General features: G+C 56.4%; 3 protein-coding genes across 8 annotated transcripts; all 3 read left to right on the top strand.

The window, feature by feature from the left end:
• The first annotated feature begins 2,411 nt into the window (after positions 1 to 2,411).
• SLC10A3 (solute carrier family 10 member 3) lies at positions 2,412 to 6,259 on the top strand. 5 transcript variants are annotated; one of them, XM_057538807.1, is made up of 2 exons: positions 2,412 to 2,435; positions 4,452 to 6,259. In XM_057538807.1, the coding sequence occupies exon 2, from the start codon at positions 4,590 to 4,592 to the stop codon at positions 6,021 to 6,023; it is 1,434 nt and encodes a 477-aa protein (XP_057394790.1). In that variant the 5' UTR covers positions 2,412 to 2,435; positions 4,452 to 4,589; the 3' UTR covers positions 6,024 to 6,259. The 5 variants fall into 5 exon arrangements, with proteins under 5 accessions (XP_057394790.1, XP_057394789.1, XP_007184656.2 ...); XM_057538806.1 differs by lacking the exon at positions 2,412 to 2,435 and adding an exon at positions 2,440 to 2,571; XM_007184594.2 differs by lacking the exon at positions 2,412 to 2,435 and adding an exon at positions 2,578 to 2,838.
• Positions 6,260 to 6,852: 593 nt separating this feature from the next.
• On the top strand, positions 6,853 to 9,519 carry UBL4A (ubiquitin like 4A). 2 transcript variants are annotated; one of them, XM_057538810.1, is made up of 5 exons: positions 6,853 to 7,012; positions 7,187 to 7,292; positions 7,508 to 7,722; positions 7,838 to 7,944; positions 9,358 to 9,519. In XM_057538810.1, the coding sequence occupies exons 1-5, from the start codon at positions 6,965 to 6,967 to the stop codon at positions 9,467 to 9,469; spliced, it is 588 nt and encodes a 195-aa protein (XP_057394793.1). In that variant the 5' UTR covers positions 6,853 to 6,964; the 3' UTR covers positions 9,470 to 9,519. The 2 variants fall into 2 exon arrangements, with proteins under 2 accessions (XP_057394793.1, XP_057394794.1); XM_057538811.1 differs by lacking the exon at positions 9,358 to 9,519 and having other exon boundaries at positions 7,838 to 8,023.
• Positions 9,520 to 14,904: 5,385 nt separating this feature from the next.
• On the top strand, positions 14,905 to 16,299 carry LAGE3 (L antigen family member 3). Its single transcript, XM_007184598.3, has 3 exons — positions 14,905 to 15,234; positions 15,592 to 15,720; positions 15,972 to 16,299. The coding sequence occupies exons 1-3, from the start codon at positions 14,960 to 14,962 to the stop codon at positions 16,084 to 16,086; spliced, it is 519 nt and encodes a 172-aa protein (XP_007184660.2). The 5' UTR covers positions 14,905 to 14,959; the 3' UTR covers positions 16,087 to 16,299.
• The last annotated feature ends 2,945 nt before the right edge of the window (positions 16,300 to 19,244 follow it).

Raw genomic sequence — 19,244 nt, 5'->3', positions numbered from 1 at the left:
TTTTGTCCCCCAGGCCTACCCTTAGGAGTTAAGACACCGTCAGTTACAAGTGACAGGGTCCCAACTCAACTGGCATATGCAAAAATAAATACAGAATGACAGGGGAGGGAGGCTTAATGTTCCTGTAACAGACCCCAACGCCTACGGGTGATTCCAGCTCCAGTAATGTCCTTGGGATACGGGCTCTCCATCTCTTGGCTCCGCTTTTCTTTGTGTTTGCATCCTTTTCAAACATGCTGTCTTCCCCAGGCAGGGGGAGCAACAGTAGATGTCCCAGGTTAGCAACCCCAGCAAGAAAAGAGCCCCCACCTTGCCAGTCGTTCCAGCCCAAGTCCCCCGGAACTACCTCTCATCGGTCCAGATTGGATTATGGGTTTATCCTTGTCTCAGTCTGTGTGGCTCTGATTGGCTACCTCTGGGCCTGTGCCCACCCCAGAGGCCAGTGTTGGGGTCATCCTCATGCAAACCTTGTGTACCGAGAATGGAGGAGGGATAGCCCCACAAAGAAAACTCGGGGGCCGTGACCTGTTGCTGGGCATGCAAAAACGCCAGTTGTCACTACATTTCCCGGTAAATACCAAACGCATCCCGTACTTGTGCTTGTATAGAATATGCCTTCCGTGCGTGCTGATTTATCACACGGTCTACTTGGAGGCCCCTGCCTGGAGAGCAGGAGGTAGGCACACTTTTCAGGGTCATCACTGTGACCCTGTTAGCAGGACGGTGGCAGGTCTCCCATCTGAAGTGCACGGATGTTGTTTTAGCTGTCACTATCGTTTGTGCCATCTATTCTGTCTGTCCAGATGACTTTTCTTTTGGAACTAGATATCCTTGACTGATTCGTAGAGACCTTCCTTCTCTTCTGGGGTAAATTATGAATCCCCTAAACTAACTACAAACATTCTCTTGTCTTTAATTTAGCCACCCCTTTTTTCCTGCAGGGAAGGCCTCTAAATTCCCTCATGTCGGACAGCCCACCCGCCCACTCTGGCTTTTCAGGGAAGACTGAAGGGACTGATGATAGTGGGGAGCAGCCTTCTAACTACATTTGCTCCCCTTGACCCCTGGCACCAATTCCCGTCCAGTTGGAATATAAAAACGCAGGTTTCCTCAAGAGCGAACACATCTTTTAGGTTTTCCATCCCCAGTTCTTCCAGCTGACCCATCCCCCTTCTCCCTGTGGCCAGTTTTACCCCATCCTCAGACAGCGACAGCACCACTGCTCTTTTGCAAACTGCAGTCTTCAACACAGCATGTGCCAAGCTCAGCCCTCTCACCTGTGCCAGCCTGCTTCCATCAGGACACCTCAACCCATTTGAGAGGGACAGTACAGACTTTCTGGGACACCAAGTCCACACACACAAATGGCTTATGAACTGAGACTAAAGAACAGCCTAGAGCTATGGCCTCTGAATGTTTCTGGATCATTGACATAAATCAAACCCTGAGTGTGTACCCTCACCATGTGTGTGCTTACATGTCACACGCATGTACTAATCTGAACTTTATAGCACACATACACAACTAGAATTTTTAAATAAGTAAAATGTATTTAAATAAGGCTAAATTAAAATTAATAGGTTTTTAATTAAATGATTACAATTATTATTTATTGGAAAAATTAAATAGAAGAGATGCTACGGGTCTCTTTGGACATTCTCTACGATGTGTCTTATGACCCTCCTGGGGGCAAGAACCTGCAAGTTTGGGCACCACTGGCCTCCATCACAGCCCAACAAGAGGTCTTCCAGAGCAGTGGGTAGCCATCGTCCCGCTGCCTGACTGCGGTTGCCCAGCAGCCTCTGGGAACATGCAAATCCCCGTGATTCTACACTTGCTTGCTTACTGTCTTCCCATGTCCACATTCTACATCCTCACCACCTTTTTGCCCTTCCTTATGCCATGTGTGTGCATTCCTTTTCCGTGAAGCCTCCGGACCTTGCTGATGGCCCCAAATAGTTTTGAGAGGTTGAAAGGTTCACTGATATTACACAGTGTGGAAATAGGCGCTCGGTCGACGCTTGGACGAAGGAAGGTGGAACAAGGCCGAGCCTGGGCCCCGGAGTCTGGGTCGGTCGGACTCGGCTCTCGGGCTATGGGGCTGGGCGCCCTGAGCAGGAACGTGGCCGAAACCCTGACCCCCGTCTCCCGCCACTAGCAGCAGCCCTCGGGCGTCCGAGCTCGGCTAACGTCTAAGCCTGTGTCCCAGCGCCCCCAGAGGTCGCAGCGTGTTTGGGAATGACTGGGGTGCCTACCCGGGGCGAGTCGCCCCGGCGGCGACCACAGAAGGCTGGGACCCGCGGCTCGGTGGCCACACGAATCCGCACCCAGCGCCGCCCACCCGCCACCCGAAGGCTGCCAAGCCGGCGCGCGCGCGCCGCCTTGTCGCTCCCAGACACGCCACTTCCGGTCGGGACGCGCCCCGGCAACGAGAGGTGAGGAGGCCGCCGCGGGGTAGGCGGGGCGGGGGCTCGTCGGCTCGGGGCGGGGCCCCGGCGGGCCGAGCTCGGAGGCGTCCGCCCGCCCGGCAGCCGTTGGCGCCGGCGCCCAGCTTCGGAGCCGCGGAGGCAGGTGAGAGCCTCGGTCCGGGAAGGGCGGTTGGAAGGCGGCTTCTGGCCCCGGCCCGGGAAGGGCCGCCACCGCGCGTTCGTGAGGCCTGGCGCGGCCGCGGGGACCGGGAGTGGCGTGAGAGACCCCGGGACCGCCCGGGCGGGTCGCCGGCTTGCCGGCTGCGGGGCTGCAGCGCGAACCCGGCGGCGGCGCGCTCCTCCTCCCCTCCCTCCCCGATTCCTGCCCGAGCTCTGATTGTGCCCAATCCGACAACTTCTGGACTCCCAGGTAGGGAGGCGACCCGGGTCAGCACTGCCAACTGCCCCGACACCGAACGCTTGGCCCGTATGGAAAAAGCCGCCGGCCCGGGGTTCCGTCGCCTGCCTAGGGGCGCATCTGCCCAAACTCTAACGATACCTCAAGCAGAAATAGTGGGGATCCGGGCCAGACCCCTCACGCAGTGACTCAGTGACTCAAAGCCGCCAGCGGTACTGGAAGGACGGGGTGGATGGCCCATCGCCTCCTCTCCCTTCTGAACTGGTTCACAGCACCCCGGTGGCTTCAGTACTGGGTGCCTTCATCTTTTCCCTGTGACTCCCTCTGGTTTTCCTGCCTCCCTCTTCAGTGGTGGGACTCGAGGCCGGATCAAGGCCTCCAGAGTAAGTGACGCAAACCCCAAGCCAGGAGAGGCCATGGCATCGCAGGGTGGCACAGCGGAACTTAACCACCTACTTCCCCTGCTTCCCCGGCATCGGTGGGGGGGCGGGGGGGGCGGCCAGAACCCAACCCTGATAGGATCTAGAGAAGCAGGGGCCTCTTCCGAGACTGGGACAGCGCAGGATGTGAGTCAATCAACAGTAATGATGAAGAAGCACTGTGTCCTCATCCTGGTTGCTCCGGTTCCTGCAGGTGATGTGGCAATAGGCTGCTGGCTGCCCAAACTGAGAAGTGGAAGGAGACAGACGTCCTCCTTTCCCCCTGAGGCGCCCTGCCCCCCTAGAAACACTCCTCCTCTCACTGGTAGTTCCAGGCTCTGCTAGGGGCACACGTGGGCAGGGGAGGAGTCCCTGGACTTCGAGCAGAGCCCCTCAGATGTGGCACAGTGGCTCTAGGAGCGCAAATTCTGGGACTGCCAGGGGAGTGGGAGCTCTGACAGAAGGAGAAGAAACCCCCCAGTGGACACGTGGCCCTATCTGATCCCTTCCTGCTGCCCCTTCCGGCAACTCCCCTGGGGAGAGGGGACCTGTTCCCTCCCAGAACCCCCATCTCACCCCTGTCAGCAGGAAGGGTAGGCCAGGTGGCCATGCACAGCAACGCCGTTCACATGTCAATGGTGAACATCAGCCCCTGGGGCCTTTGGCCTGGTGGTCACCCACTGCCTCACCCTTTGCCGGCTGCTCTCTGCCTGGCAGATGACACTCAAATGCCCTAACCTGCTCTCAGTGGGCCTGCTTCCTTGGCATCCCTGGGCAGTCCTTCAGAGATTTCGTCCCGGTTCTGGTACTGCTGCAGCTGCGTCTCAAAGCAGGTGGGGCACAGGCTAGTGGTGACAGGATTGAGGGTGGCTCTCCCAGGTCCTCTGGTATCGGGACATCTCCAGATGGTCACTGTGGTGGGCAAACCCAGGAAAATCAGCGCGTATCAGCGGGCTGAAGGCGAACTCCGACCTGTAGGTGGCCCGTCTGGGTGAGGGATGGGAAGCTTGAGGCAGTTGTGACTGGGGAGGGGACAGCCGAATGGCACTCAAGGGCCAGCACTAGGCCTTCCGTTTCCACCCCCAGGCTTGCGGCAAGGGGCCCTGGCGAGTCTCCCAGCAGTGGGCTTCCAGATCCTGCACTCCTGGGCTCGCAGCTGCTCACCTTCACCAGCCACCTACCTCTCTATGTCCCTTCTCTCCTCAGGAAGAGCTCTGCCATCAAGAAAGGCAGCACAGGGCCAGGCCTTGCCCATGGACCCTTCTCAGGACAACCTGACGGCACCCGCACAGCTGCTCTCCTAAGCCGCAGGGGGCCCGGGCTCCCCATCTTTTGGGAGGAGCCATGGTGTTTAGGAGGGGCAGGTGCAGCTCCCTGAGGTGGCCGGGCCCGGGAGGGGGCAGTGTTTGCACAGGCCCCCTAGGCATGCTCAGGGCCAGCCTGCTGCTTGTCAGCCTGCTCTGGGGGGCGCGGGGCACAGCCAGCGCCAGTCTTAGCACGGCTGTGGGCCGTACCGTGCCCCTGACAGGGCGCCGCTACTTGAGCATTGGGGATGGCTCCGTGACGGAGTTTGAGTTCCCAGAGGAGAGCGAGGGCATCATCGTGGTCTCAAGCCAGTACCCGGGCCAGGGCAACGGGACGGGGCCCAGCCCCGTGCTGAGGGTCACCTCCCTGGACACAGAGGTGCTGACCATCAAGAACGTGAGTGCCGTAGCCTGGGCTGGTGGGGGTGGCTTCGTGGTGAGCATCCACTCGGGCCTGCCTGGGCTAGCGCCACTCCACCTCCAGCTCCTGGACCCCCGTGAGGCCCCGCCCACGCTGGTTGAGGAGCGGAGGGATTTCTGCATCAAGGTCTCACCTGCTGAAGACACCCCTGCCACCCTTGGCACTGACTTGGTCCACTTCTCAGAGAACCCAGTACTCTACTTGCTCCTGCCTCTTATCTTTGTCAACAAGTGTTCATTTGGGTGCCAAGTAGAGCTCGAGGTTCTGAAGGGGCTCCTGCAGAGCCCCCAGCCCATGCTGCTGGGCCTCCTGGGCCAGTTTCTGGTTATGCCCTTCTACGCTTTTCTGATGGCTAAGGTCTTCATGCTGCCCAAGGCCCTGGCTCTGGGCCTCATCATCACCTGCTCGTCGCCCGGCGGCGGGGGGAGCTACCTCTTCAGCCTCCTCCTCGGGGGGGATGTCACCCTGGCCATCTCCATGACTTTCATCTCAACAGTGGCTGCCACCGGTTTCCTGCCGCTGTCCTCGGCCATCTACAGCCGCCTGCTCAGCACCCACGAGACACTCCACGTGCCCATTTCCAAGATCCTGGGGACCCTGCTGTTCATCGCCATCCCCATAGCAGCGGGCGTGGTGATCAAGTCCAAGCTCCCCAAGTTCTCGCAGCTGCTGCTGCAGGTCATCAAGCCCTTCAGCTTCGTGCTGCTCCTGGGCGGCCTCTTCCTGGCCTACCATATGGGGGTCTTCATCCTGGCGGGCGTCAGGCTGCCCATCGTGCTGGTGGGCCTCACAGTGCCCCCGGTTGGCCTCCTGGTGGGTTACTGCCTGGCCACATGCCTGAAGCTGCCAGTGGCCCAGCGTCGGACCGTCAGCATCGAGGTCGGGGTGCAGAACAGCCTGCTGGCCTTGGCCATGCTGCAGCTGTCCCTCCGCCGCCTGCAGGCTGACTATGCCTCCCAGGCCCCCTTCCTTGTGGCACTGAGTGGCACCTCAGAGATGCTGGCCTTAGTTACTGGCCACTTCATCTATAGCAGTGTGTGTGCAGTTCCCTGAGGCCCCCCGGGGCAAGCTTTCGCCGCCCCTAGCCCCCAGCCTCCACCCACGGTCCCCACAGTTCCTGTGTACCAAAGGCCTTTAGTTCTCATGCACTATGCACTCAGAAAAATCCAGGCTTATTTTTTTTACTCGTTTTTTATTCTCCAGCTTTCAGTGCCAAAGAGGCCACGCTGATTTCAGTAGGTGGGCACTGCCTAGAAAATATATTTCAATAAAAGAGAGAAGCAAGCTTGGGTCCCTTCCAGTCTTTGCCTTCTGAGGCCTGCGGGTGGGGGAAGGAAGGGTGTGGCGGGGTAAGTGTGGGCCAGGGTGGAGGGCTGGCTTGGGTGACACGGTGACCTCTGCCCAGGCCTTCTCTCTCAGCCCTCCTTCCCCATGCATCCCCTCTTGAGAGTGGGGTCTCTCTGTTCTAGAAGGAGCGGTGGGAAGATGAGAGCAGAGGACTATTTCCCCAGCCCGCTCCCAAGCTCAGCTGGTTTTCCGCAGGCCGACTAGAAAGGAGGCGGCGGGAGGCCCGCGGGCCGCGGGTTGAGCTCTGCAGGGCCGGGTCATCAGCGGACTCCTGAGAGGCAGGGAATCGGCCTCGGCGCTGACCTGTTCCGCCCGCGGGCAGTGAGCGGGGGCGAGCGAACCCCTGGCCCGCCTTCTCCCCCGAGTCCCAGCTCCCCGACTCCGCCGACCGGGCCCGACTAGTTCCTCCGCCTCTTCCCATCCCCGCGGGCTTCCCGGCTCAGTCGCCGCGGGGCCCGGGTCCGGGCCGGTCCCCGAGCGCCGGGGTGGGGGTGGGGGGCCGGGGGGGGCGGGGCCGCGACGCCGGGCGCGCCCCTCGCGCGACTTCCGGCAGCGGCGGTTGGGTCTGGCGCGCGCCCGGGGCGGCTGCGCGCGGCGGGGGGCTGTAGGGCTTCGCGCCGGCCGGAGTGGACGCCGCCGCGGCCGCCATGCAGCTAACAGTGAAGGCGCTCCAGGGCCGCGAGTGCGATCTGCAGGTAGCGTCGCCGGGCCCCGCCGCCGTGCCGGCTCACGCGGTTGGCCCCCGGGCGCAGGGCCGGGCCGAGGGCGGGGACGGACCGGGCGGGCCGGCTGCGCCGGGGAAGCCAGGAGAGCCGCCCTCCGCGGGGGCTGCGGCCTCACCGCCTGCCTCTCACCCTCGGCCTGGCCAGGTGTCGGAGGACGAGCTGGTGTCCACGCTGAAACATCTGGTCTCCGAGAGGCTGAACATCCCTGTCCGCCAGCAGCGGCTGCTGTTCAAGGGCAAGGCCCTAGCAGGTAACCGGGGAGAGGAGACGCCCGGGGAGCCCCGAGGGAAGTCAGGGGACGCGGCGTCCGGGCCGAGCCTGGGCAGCAGTGGAGTGGAGGGGGCTCTGGCCACTTGACCCCTGGGGAGGCTGCATCCTCAGCCGGATGCCGCGGCGCTCCGCCTGGCCTCCCCGAGGCCTTTCCCACCACCGTGGGCCACAGCTCCATCAATCTCTCTCGGGCAGATGGGAAAAGACTCTCCGATTACAGCATTGGGCCCAATTCCAAGCTCAACCTAGTGGTCAAACCTCTGGAGAAGGTGTTACTGGAAGAAAGCAGCGAGCGGACAGTGGCCGAGGCCCCGCCCCCACCCCCAGCCGCCTGGCCTCTAATCTCCAAAGTCCTGGCCCGTCACTTCAGCGCCGCAGATGCCAGCAGAGTCCTGGACCAACTCCAGAGGGTGAGCAGCGTGGCCCGGGACTTCCACGTCCCACCCAGCCGCTCGCAGCCCCTGCCCTTATCCCAGTGTGCCCCCCGACCCGCGCCGCTGAATCCTCCTGGCCTTCTCTCCTCAGGATTATGAGAGGTCCCTGAGCCGCCTGACGCTGGATGACATCGAACGCTTGGCTGGCCGTTTCTTGCACCCTGAAGTGACTGAAGCTATGGAGAAGGGGTTCTCCAAGTAGGATTCTCGGAGTGTGGGGAGGAGCCGGGCCAGGCCACAAGCTGCATGTAGCATTAAATGTGTTCTCATGTTGCAATTCGGCTCATAATACTAGCTGGCGGGTACGCGGGTACCTGTATCCGACTCTTGACCTGGGTTTGCTCCCACGTTTGGCGCTAGTGCTGAAGTGGGAGAGCCACAATCTGAGTCCAGCCAGCTTCTAGAAGTGCCTCAGGGTGAGAGGGTTGTTTAGAAGGGTTCTGAGGGGTGGGCTTTGGCATTCCATGTTCAGCCCACTGAGGATAAACCCTCGAGCAATACCTTTCCAGGCCTGAAAGGGGAAGCAGCTGGCCCCTGCTGCCCAGTCCTGTCACCTCGCCTCTGGCAGGTCTGGCATTAGCAGGTCAAGTGACAGCCAGCCTTGGGCCCCCTCAGGCTGCTGTCACCAGTGTGCACTCGATGAAGGGAAAGCGTGTTGGGGGTCTGGGACGTCACCCAGCTCTGGGGTGTTACCTTAGGCAAGTCCCTGTGCCATGTTGGTCCCCAGCCATTGACTCTGCACAGTGAGGGCCACTCCTTAAACCTCAGTTTCCTTTACCCCCAACCCCCTGGGGTCGGGAGTCTGCAGCCATCCTCCCCCTTGTGTCCCAGATACAAAGTGAGGCCAAAAGCTGAGTGATGGCCAAGCGTGGCCCAGAGATGGGGTGCCCTGGCCCTTAGTGTCACAACTTTTCTCTGGGCACCCCCTCTGCTTGTCTCCTCCTGGACACGGGCAGTCCTCGACCCTTAGAGATGACAGGTGATGGGCTCGAGGTTACTCAGCCAGGCCCCTACACCCTGCGCTCACCCACAGTGTGAAAGTAGACCCTTCCCCTGCTGCGTGTGTACAGGGACTTTCGCTGTGCACGCCGCTCACTGCCTGACAAGGAACCTCGAGGGGCCAGGGAGGGGCAGAAGCCGCTGGCGGGTAGGCCCTAGAGATCATCGAGGCACCTGCTCCTCGGAGGAGGGCGCCTGGGCCGCCCTCCCGCCTGGGCCTCGTGGGGTAAGCGCCGGGTCCCCGGGCTGGGAGGACGGACAGAGGCCTGACGGGCAAAGGCTTTGAAGAACAGATGGAAGGCCCCGGCCCCGCCCAGCAGCAGGGCCTGTGTGATAGACTTGCCTACACTCTCATTTCTCTTCAGTCAGGAAGGTTTATACTGACACTTCCAGTCGCACTAGAGGTGAATGTGAGACTTTGATCTGAAAGGAACTGTATTAGCTGGGCGGCTTTTGGTTTCCAGTAATTGATTTAACCGTAGAGGAAGTTGGTTTAAAGCAATAAAGGAAATGTACTGGTTTACGAAACTGAGAAGTCCAGGGGTATTGGCAGCAGATAAACAGTTTCACCAAATACCCAGTTTCTTCCTACCTCCCCTCTGCACTCTGCAGCGTCTGCTTCATCCCAGGCCTCCGCCTCAGGATCAGAAGATGGTTGCCTGCAGCTTCCACCAAATCCCTCGATCACAGCCAGCAAGGAGCACCTTCCCGACCTGTAGCATAGCTTCTTTCTCAGATGCCCCCAGCAAATAAACGCTGTCCTTTCGTTGGTCAGACCCGGGTGGAGCCTCCATCATTTTGGCAGGGGATGGGGTGGGCTTGGGCAGGAGAGGGAGATTCTCAGCGAAAGCCAGGTCCTCGGGGAGGGCTGACCGGTGCAGTGCACGGCAGTGACACCCGCACACGCATGCTGCAGACAGACCCTAGAGGCGGTTGTTGAGTCCCTTGTGCCAGTGCCTCCCGGCTTGGGGGTGACAAAGCCATCTGCTGGGCAGTTGGACCGGGGGGTCAGGAAGTCGGCGGCGGGGAGATCAGGCTAGACAGGGAGACAGGAGTGGCGTCTTCAGGGTGCACGGTAGGCACCTCGCTGACAGAACTGACTGCAATCCGGACCTGGTCTGATTCCACAGCCCTGTGCAGCCTTCCATGACGTTTGGGAGCGGCCTGTGGACACAGTGTCCTAGATGCCGTAAGGACGGATGAGACGGCTTCCCTGGGAGCATGGCGTAAAAAGAGAGGAGAGCACTGGGCCGTGCGGGACTTCACCAACTGGAGACGCTATGGAGGCTGCAGAGAGAGCTCGGTGTCAGAGGCCAAGAACGCCCCTCCAGGAAGGGGGGGGGGGTTGGCTAGTGGTGCCGAGAAGCACAGGGAGGGCAGGGCAGAGACTCCTCTCGCCTCGGTAGCAAGGAGGTCGTCGGCAGCGCCGTGGGGAAGAGGCCGTGACGGTGACCGCGGACGCCTGCTTCTGGAAGCCTGTCTGCGCAGCAGGGTGTAGCTGCGGAGGGGCAGGGCCGGGGAGGGAAGATGGAGAGGGAGGAGATGCTGCCGGCGTGAGAGGTGGGAGTCCCAGGTGGGAAGGGGCCAGGGAGGCTCCGGTCCAGGCCCGTGCCGTCATGAGAGGAGACGGGCGACCGCACGTGAAGATGGAATGGCTGCAGGCTGCACCCTGCCTTTGCTCTTAGATTCTCGGGGTGGCCCCATGTACACCGGAGGCTCCAAATGCTGAGATCCTTCCACAGGGGCTGGAATGTTTATCGCGGGCACTGTACCCCTTGGGCCAAGTGTCCGCCCCGGAGGTGGGTGCTGACCCACCTGTTACCCCCTGGCCCCTGGCCGCTGTAGGGCCCCGAGACCCGCTGTCCGCTCCTTGCGGAGGGGCCTCGAGACAGCCCCTGATCCCCAGGGCCCTGGTGCAGCTCGCAGTCCCTGTGGTGATCGCAATGCCGCTGGGAGACGGCAGGATGAGTGAAGGGCCCAGCTGAAGTGGCCTCTCAGACAGAAATGGTCTGGCACCTGGAATGAGATGCCTGTGGTGCCATTGCCCACGGGCACAGGAGGAGGGGCAGACTCAGAGGAAAGCAGCGTTTCTTTTGGGGTGGGGCTCATGGAGTTGGAAGCGCCCAGGCGACAGATCGGCTGTGCCCACAATTTGCTGGCGCCTTGCAGGCTTTCCCCGCCGGCCTGGACGAGACCGGGCCTCACCAGCTCCAGTAGGTGGGACAGGTGCTGCTCAGCCGTGCCAGGCCCTGCCAGCAGCAGATGCGACAGCCGTGGCGGCCTCAGCCCTCCGGGCCTTGAAAAGCCTGCAGGAGAGACGGTCGCCCCTGTCCCTCTCCAGGACCCAGCCAGAGCAGCCTCCCCGAGTTCCTGGAGACCTGGCCCTGGCCACCTCTGCTGCCGCCCTCTCCGCTTTTCCTTCCACTTGGTGGCTCACTCCTCTGGCTCCTTTGCTGGTTCTCCCCCCAAACCCCCATCTCTTACTGTCGGGGAGCCCCGAGACTCCGTCCCCGGACCCCTTCTCCATGTCGCTCCCTGGGGAGCCTGTGCACCTTCATCGCCGTTTCTGTGTTTTGCACCCATGTCTGTGGCTCATCCCAGCCCTGTCTCTGAGCTTCAGACCACAGCTCTGGGCTGTGACTCTGAGGCCATGCCCAGCTCCCCTGCACAAGCCTCCTGTCATTCTTTTAGTGCATGTCCCAGTTGCTGGCGGCACGGGGAGTTCCCTCCCGCCTGGCACCTGCGTCCGCACTTGTGCCCGGCACTGAAGGGCAACGCCATCGGCCAGGCTTTTAACGACAGGAAGTGGGAGGCTGACTTTGCTTCTCCCAACCCTCCCTTCTCCACGGGCAATCAGGCAACAGTATTTTTGGAAGAGTCCAGGGGACTCGCCTTGTAGAAAGTCCCAGTCTGGATTTGCCCACTTCCTTCCTGGTTAGATTCAGCTTAGGTGTTTTGAGGACAGCACGGCCCAGGGCAGGCTCTGTCCTTCTCCCTCCCCGCACAGGGCGAGGAGAGGCAGGGGGCCCGGCTGCCCACCGTTAGGGAGGCTCGGTTTGACCACCTGGTGTCTCCCTTGTAAAGTTGCATTTTCCCTCCCTAATGCACAAGTAATCTGGGTGACACCTTGAGACCCAGTGACTATCTTTTCCCCAGCAACCTTTATCTAATGGTTTTACCATCCAAGGATGACTCCCAACTGGATGAATTGCATTGGTGGCTGCAAAGTGGTGGTTTTCTCATGCTTTCTTTCTTTCTACAATTATTAGTTGGCATTTCTCTATAAAGAGCTTTCCCTTTTCACAATTGTCATGGTGGACACATTGTTTCTTTGTTTGTTTTTTAAATCAATCAATCAATCAATTTACTGATTTATTTATTTTTGGCTGCGTTGAGTCTTTGTTGCTGCGCGCGGGCTTTCTCTAGCTGTGGCGAGTGGTGGCTATTCTTCACTGTGGTGCGTGGCCTTCTCACTGCAGTGGCTTCTCTTGTTGCGGAGCACGGGCTCTAGGAGCGCGGGCTTCAGTAGTTGCAGTGTGCGGCCCCAGTAGTTGTGGCGCACAGGCTTAGTTGCTCCGCGGCATGTGGGATCTTCCCGGACCAGGGCTCGAACCCATGTGCCCTGCATTGGCAGACGGATTCTTAACCACTGCGCCACCAGGGAAGTCCGCGCATTGTTTTTTTTTTATTCAACAACTTAGGATCCAAGAGTGTCATTTTGAGGGGGAGTTTTATTGGACTATAGCATGCATAGAGTAATGTGCATAAATCGTCAATGTACAGCTCAATGGAATTTTAAAGTGAATACATATACGTTACCTTCCCTGGTGCCTCCTCCAAAAGGTTTAATAGCCTTTTGGATGCTCAAATGTTCTAGCTTTGGTTCTTTCTGGTTGGCTCCCATGTCCCTTTGACATGCCTCATCCTTTTGCTTTTCAAGCATGTCCTTACTTTCTGGCACCACAAGGTGCTCCAGGCTCATCTTGTATTTTTTCCTGCCCCATACCTAGAATCTTCCACCTCTCCAAGGACCTCTGGTTCCTTTTAGTGGAGAATGGTATTGAGAAACCAAGGTCTGGGTACAGGGTGTGTTCATTGCTACTGGAGTTTCAATGCTTCTAGACTCTTTCACTGGACAAAACTAGGAAATCTATTTTTTAAGAGTTCATACTGCAGTCCTCAATTCCAATCTGGCAGTACAGTTCTTTCTCACCTTCCCTCATTCCACAGTGATGTTCCTGACAACATCCATATATGGATATATTTACTCATGTCCTCTACCAGATAGAGTCTACCTTAGACTCTAGCTTCACAATCACCTCAGCACTATCATTGCCAACAACATACATACTGAGAATAGAGTGGAGTCTTTCTGTCCTTAGAATGTATCCCATGAAGGGAGCACAGTCAGAGGGCTGAATTTGGAAGCTCCCTGACTTATTTTCTCTGTGTGGTTCTGTTATCAATTGGATATGCAGTTAGGCTTATTTGTTTTTTTTTTTTTTTGCTTTTGTTTATATTCAATTTTAGCTTTTTTTCACTCTTTCAAATATATATATATATATATATATATATATATATATATATATATATATATATAATTTTTATTTATTTATTTGGCTGCGCTGGGTCTCATCTGCAGTATGCAGGATCTAGTTCCCTGACCAGGGATCGAACCCTGGTTCCCTGCATTGGGAGCACAGAGTCTTAACCACTGGACCACCAGAGAAGTCCCTCAAACGTATTTTTGAACATATAAAATATTTGCATGGTTCAAAGTCAAAACTACACAAAAGGGTATATTACAAGAAATCTCATAGCCATCTCAACCCCCTATAGGTGATAATTTTCACTAGTTTCAGGGTTTTCCATCCTCCTTATTTTTTTTCCCCAATAAGCATGTGTGTCTGTGAGCGTGTGTGCAGTTGTCATTTGCACCCTGCTTTTCTCATATTTTCATATAACAATATATCCTGGAAATCATTTCATTTTTCATTAGAGATTTTCATTCTTTTTACTGCTGCTTAGGACTGTTGTATGAATGAACCACAATTGATTTCACCAGTTCCCTGCTGATGGATATGTGTGTTGTGTCCAATAGTTTTCTATTACCAGTTATGTTACAATGAGTAATTTTATAAATATGTTGTTTCATATTTGTGAAGTAACTTCCTACATGTGGCATTGCTAGGCCCAAGACACTGAGTTTTGTACTTGCTTAATACTCTGTTTCATCCGACAAGTAACAAACCACCTACTGCATAAACTGCAGTGAAAGTGTACCAGAGACAGTACATCAACGGAAGTGAACGAAACAAAGTTACAATTTCAGATTATTAGAAACGCAGCAAACTGAAATGGGCAAATGTGATGAAGGGCGCCTGGGGGTAGTATGTTAGATTGGTGATCCCGAAGGCCTCTCAGAGGTGACACTGGAGCCAAGATCTTAACGACACGAAGGAGCCAGCCACGGAGTCTGGGGACAGAGGCTTCCAAAGAGGAGAGTAAGTGCAAAGGGGGACGGGGGCAGGCCACCCTTGGTCAGGAGCAGAGAAAAGACCCTAGAGGCTGCACAGAGTGAGGAAGCAGGCAGGTGGGGGCAGAGAGCGGAGGAGCCGGGAGCCAGGTCACACAGGAAGGAGTTTGGTTTTGATTCCAAAGGCAAAGGGAAACTGTTTTAGGATTTTAAGCAAGGACATGATATGATGTGATTTATATCAAAAATTAAGAACTGATTCTACTGTGTGGAGAGAAGTGGGGTGATTTAGGATTTATTTTCGGGGAGATCCAACAGGCTTCGGTGACCCAGTTCAGCTTTTTGCCCTTCCTTATGATTACAAAGTAGGAAAACAGAAAACTAACAGGACTATCACCATCGGAAATTTCACGGCAGTTTAAAAACTTATTTTTGATTAAAAATGTCGTATAAGGTCACTGTCAAAAACTTGCAGGAAAACAGAAAAAGGAAGTTAAAATCGCGTCACACAGTTTGCGAAGGGCCAGGGCTTTGGGAGGGAGCCTCAGTTTCTCTGCGGCCAAAGGCGTCTTGGAGAACCCCCCCCCCCCCGCCGCGGGCCGGCTCCGCGGGAACCCACCGCGCACCCCTTCGGCCTCAGCAGGGCCTGTTTGCGCAGGCGCACGGGGCGGAGTCAGCGCGAGGGGGCGGAGCTTCAGGAAGGAGCCGTCGTCTCTCAGCCGACCGCGGAGAGAGCGGATGGGGAGACCGGCGGCCCGAAGACGGAGTCGGAGGCGGAGCGCTGCGGCCATGCAGGCGGCAGAGGCGGACGCAGGCGCAGGCAGGATGGCGGGCGGCGCTGAAGGCCTGGGCAGCCAGGGGGGCAGGGGGGGTCGGGGCGGCCCTCGCAGCGCGGGTGCTGCCGCCGCTGCAAACGACGGAGCTCTGTGTGTCGCGCCGGCACAGCACTCTCCGGGGCCGGGCGGACACCCCGCGTCCACGGCCAGAAGGCCGGGAAGCCGGCCGCACGTATTGTATCCTACCCGAGGGCGGAGTGGGGAATGGGCTGCAGGCTGCCTGCGGTGGGAGGTGGGACAGAGGGACGGGCGAGTCAGGGGCAGCCTGGGAGCGAAGGGGAGAAGGGGGGAGTCAGGGGCTGCTGGCGGGTGGTCTTGAGGGGGAGAAATAAGGGCAGAAGGAAACCCGGGGCGCCTGGGGGCGAAGAAATGAGAGCACGGGGCAGCGGGGTGGCTGGGGTGGATTAGGGCCAGGAGTGGTCTGGGAGGGTGCTGGAAGCAGTCCTGAAAGGGGTGAGACTGGCCGGGGTGCCCTGAGACAGGGCCCAAAGCACCAAATCCGTGTGGATGGTGCCTTAACCGAATCTCCATCAGCGCCCTAAGTGTGCCTTTCCCGTCCACCTTGGAGGCGGAGATCGCCCGTGGGTCCCTGGCCCCAGATGCCGAACTGCACCATGGGGCTGTTGGGAAGGAGCTCACAGTAAACGGCAGCGTCCTGGCGGTGTAAGTTCTAGAAAGGGCTGCTTGGGAGTGGCAGCAGGTGGCCGGGCCAGTCTCCCCCAAGGGCGCTCTATTGGAGACTCGGAGACACTCCAGGGTTGGATCTAGGGAGGTGACGCGGTGCACTGGACCCATCTCCGCCCCAGCGGGCACTCCAGTGGAGATGGCAGCGGCTTCGGTGTCATAGAGGGGCAGAGCCAGGGACTGGAGGGGTTGCTACCATCACCTTGATTTTCTTTTTCCGTCACTTTTAGCCACTGGAGAGCTGAAGATTCCCACCTCCTCCAAATTTCCATCGTCAACTTTCTTGACCAGCTTTCTCTGGTGATACGGACCATGCAGCGCTTTGGGCCCCCTGTTGCACGCTAAGCCAGGGCTAGAGAAGGGGATTAAGGTCTAAACTTGTGTCCCTTCCTAGACAGTGCATCCCTCCTAGGGCAGTGATTCCTGTAGTAGTTGCCGCTTTATTATGGGGGCCTCACCTTTTGCCTCTACTGGCCCTTGGGTGCTGAGGGTTCACTTGCTTTGTTTGGTGCTTAAATGTTTCTTAACTACTGAAAATAAAACTGAGCTACGATGCTATGTCTGACTTTATTTTCAACTACAGCACCTTTAAATATTCTTGCCTTTGTCCTTAGATTGGAGGGGAGGTTCTGTGATTCAGATATTCAAGTAGCACAACGTAACTGAAGACAGTTTAAGAAATGGAAGAGGATAGGTCCTGTCTGTCGTTCAGTATTAACTACTGTCAACATTTTGGAATATTTTCTTAGTTTTATAGTGGTATTTATGTAGTAAATGTGTAACAGTAATAATATTTTGTAAGTGTAGCATTTTTCCTGATATTTTTCATCTAACATGAACCTTTTTCTAAAAATTCTTCAAAAGCATTATTGAATGGATACATAAAAGATACATTATTTTTTTTAATTTATTTATTTATTTATATGTTTGTTTGTTTGTTTATTTATGGCTGCGTTGCTGTGCGCGGGCTTTCTTTAGTTGTGGCGAGCTGGGGCTACTCTTCATTGCGGTGCGTGGGCTTCTCATTGCAGTGGCTTCTCTTGTTGTGGAGCACGGGCTCTAGGGCGTGAGGGCTTCAGTAGTTGTGGCACACGGGCTCAGTAGTTGTGGTGCATGGGCTTAGTTGCTCCACGGCATGTGGTATCTTCCCGGACCAGGGCTCGAACCCGTGTCTCCTGCATTGGCAGGCGGATTCTTAACCACTGCGCCACCAAGGAAGTCCAAAGATACATTATTGAATGTTAAATTATTTTCAATTTTTGCCATATTATAGGTAATGATTCAGTGGAATGCTTGTATGTAGAGCTTTGCCTGAATGATTGTTTTCTTAAGATAGACTACAAGAGGTAGAATTGGTTAAATATGTAAAGCTCTCACGCTGCAGTGTGTGAAATTGCTCTCCAAATTGTGCAGAAAATGTACCCTCCCACCAGAACGCTGGTTTCGCACGTCCTTGTCACTACTGGGTCTCCTCGGTAAAATTTTTTTAAAAACTGGGTTTGTATGACAACAGCAAACAACCGAGAAACACTCGAATAGGAGCTTTGTGGCTTACTGGTCTTGTCTCAAATCAGTGAAGAAAAAGTGCTAGGACAGTCATTTAAGCCTTTAGTTAGAAGGAGTTAGCTTCCTGTAAAAGGTGTTGTATCCTGCAGCCTTTCTAAACTCACTTATTCTAGTAGTTCTTTGGTAGATGCCATTGGATTTTCATCATTGATCACGTTTTCTCAGAATAAAGGCAGTTTTGCTTCTTCCTTTCCAATCTGCGTGCCTTTCAGTGATGAATTTTTCTCCTGGTTAAGGATTAGATTTGGCTGTTTTGTATCCCTGGTAGTTTTTTCTTCAGTGTCAGATATTGAGCCTTTTCCCCTGGGTGCTGGGTATCTTTGTATTCCTAGACATATTTTTTGAGCTTTGTTCTGGGATGCTGTTAGATTACTGGGGACAGATCCTTTTGAGTCTTGCTTTGAAGATTTGCTGTGTGGGACCAGAGCAGCTTTCAGTGTAGGGTTCACTTTTTTTTTTTTTTTTTTTTAGTTTTTGGCCGCACCCCGTGGCATGTGGAATCTCAGTTCCCCGACCAGGGATCGAACCCGCACCTCCTGCATTGGAAGTGCGGAGTCCTAACCACTGGACCGCCGGGGAAGTCCCATAGGATTCATTTTTTTCCCACACTACTGAGGTGCGAGCCTTCTGAGCCCCCTTCCGGATGCCTCCCCAGTTATGAGGTTTGCATTGTGGCCGGTGGGGACGGCCCCCAGCCCCTGTCCTGCTCGAGCGCTGGGCAGAGTCACCTTCCATCCTTTCGGGTGGCCCTGTCCCCCGCCTCGCAGAGTTTCCTTCCACGCTGGTGCCGCTCAGGGGTCCTCAGCGCACTCCAATGGACCCTCCGCCCTTGGGCACGGTTCTCCCCCTGTGCCGCTGTGTCCTCTCCGGTCCTCCACCCGCCAGCTCCGGCTGCCTGCGCTCTGCGATCCACCCCCGAGACCCGGGGAGGCGGCTGGACTCGGTCCGGACAGTCCGTGTAGACAGCAAGCTGGGGCAGCTGCACGGCTCACCTCTTCGGGGTCTCAGCTCCCAGAGGTCACTGAGGGTCCTCCCTCGCCTGAGGCCCAGTTTCTTCACAGCCTGTGTTTCATATCTTTTGGCTGCATTTAGGGGATTCTTGCCAGCCAGTGGCGGGGAGATCCGGTCCCTGTTCCTGCATGTGCGTGAGCGGAGTCTGCCGGGACAGAACCCAGAGAGCTCTGGCCGCGTGGGCTGGAGGGAGGGGGACGCTGGTGCTGGGGATGGTGGCGGTGGGCATGGCGATGACGGTGATGAAGGAGCATCTCCCCCGCCGGCACGCAGCAGCTCTGGTGGCTACAGCAAGGGTCTTTTTCTTTCTTCCCTTTTTAAAAACCATTTTTAAGACTTTAATTATCGATGGGGAGATGAGAATTGAGCACTTTCACGCCACTGTCCCTCTGCCTCCTCCCCAAATGGTTCTATTCTACTCACTCCAGAAACTGTGCCCTCCCACCACAATTCTGGTTTCCCCACATCTATGTCACCATTAGGTTAGTGTCCCGCAAAAATAAAAAACTGTGTGTGAGAAGAGCAAGCAACCCAGAAACACTAGGCTAGGAATTTTGTAGTTCACTGGCTTTGTTTCAGATCAGCGAAGAAAACTGCTGGCACACCTGGCTCAGGATCTGGGCAGGGGGAGTGAGCTCCCTCTAAAATATCCTGAGATCTTGGAAGTTTTACTTCTTCCTTTCCAATCTGGTTGCCTTTTATTGATTGCTCTATCTATCTCCTTCTAATGGGCTGGTCTTTACTATTTTCATGCCAAGTGTTTTTGCTTGGATAGCAGACCTTGTATGTTTTCCCTTGGGTCCTGGGTATTTTTGTATCCCTAAACATACTCGAACTTTGTTCTCAGGTGCTGTGGTTACTTGGAGACAGTTTGATTCTTTAGAATCTTGCTTCTAAGATTTGCTACATGGCGCTAGAGCAGCTTC

Source organism: Balaenoptera acutorostrata, chromosome X (assembly GCF_949987535.1).
Source record: "Balaenoptera acutorostrata chromosome X, mBalAcu1.1, whole genome shotgun sequence".
Taxonomy (NCBI): Eukaryota; Metazoa; Chordata; class Mammalia; order Artiodactyla; family Balaenopteridae; genus Balaenoptera; species Balaenoptera acutorostrata.
The sequence above is the reverse complement of the archived record's forward strand: the minus strand, read 5'-3'. Positions and strand labels throughout refer to the sequence as shown.

Excerpts from the sequence above, each read along its gene's own strand:
- LAGE3 (XM_007184598.3), top strand. The coding sequence starts at position 14,960 with ATGGGGAGACCGGCGGCCCGAAGACGGAGTCGGAGGCGGAGCGCTGCG. Across the intron at positions 15,235-15,591 it reads GGAAGCCGGCCGCACGTATT|CGCCCTAAGTGTGCCTTTCC; the intron begins GTATCCTACCCG and ends AATCTCCATCAG. Across the intron at positions 15,721-15,971 it reads AACGGCAGCGTCCTGGCGGT|CCACTGGAGAGCTGAAGATT; the intron begins GTAAGTTCTAGA and ends CGTCACTTTTAG.
- SLC10A3 (XM_057538807.1), top strand. The coding sequence starts at position 4,590 with ATGGTGTTTAGGAGGGGCAGGTGCAGCTCCCTGAGGTGGCCGGGCCCG.
- UBL4A (XM_057538810.1), top strand. The coding sequence starts at position 6,965 with ATGCAGCTAACAGTGAAGGCGCTCCAGGGCCGCGAGTGCGATCTGCAG. Across the intron at positions 7,293-7,507 it reads CAAGGGCAAGGCCCTAGCAG|ATGGGAAAAGACTCTCCGAT; the intron begins GTAACCGGGGAG and ends TCTCTCGGGCAG. Across the intron at positions 7,945-9,357 it reads ATGGAGAAGGGGTTCTCCAA|CGTCTGCTTCATCCCAGGCC; the intron begins GTAGGATTCTCG and ends TGCACTCTGCAG.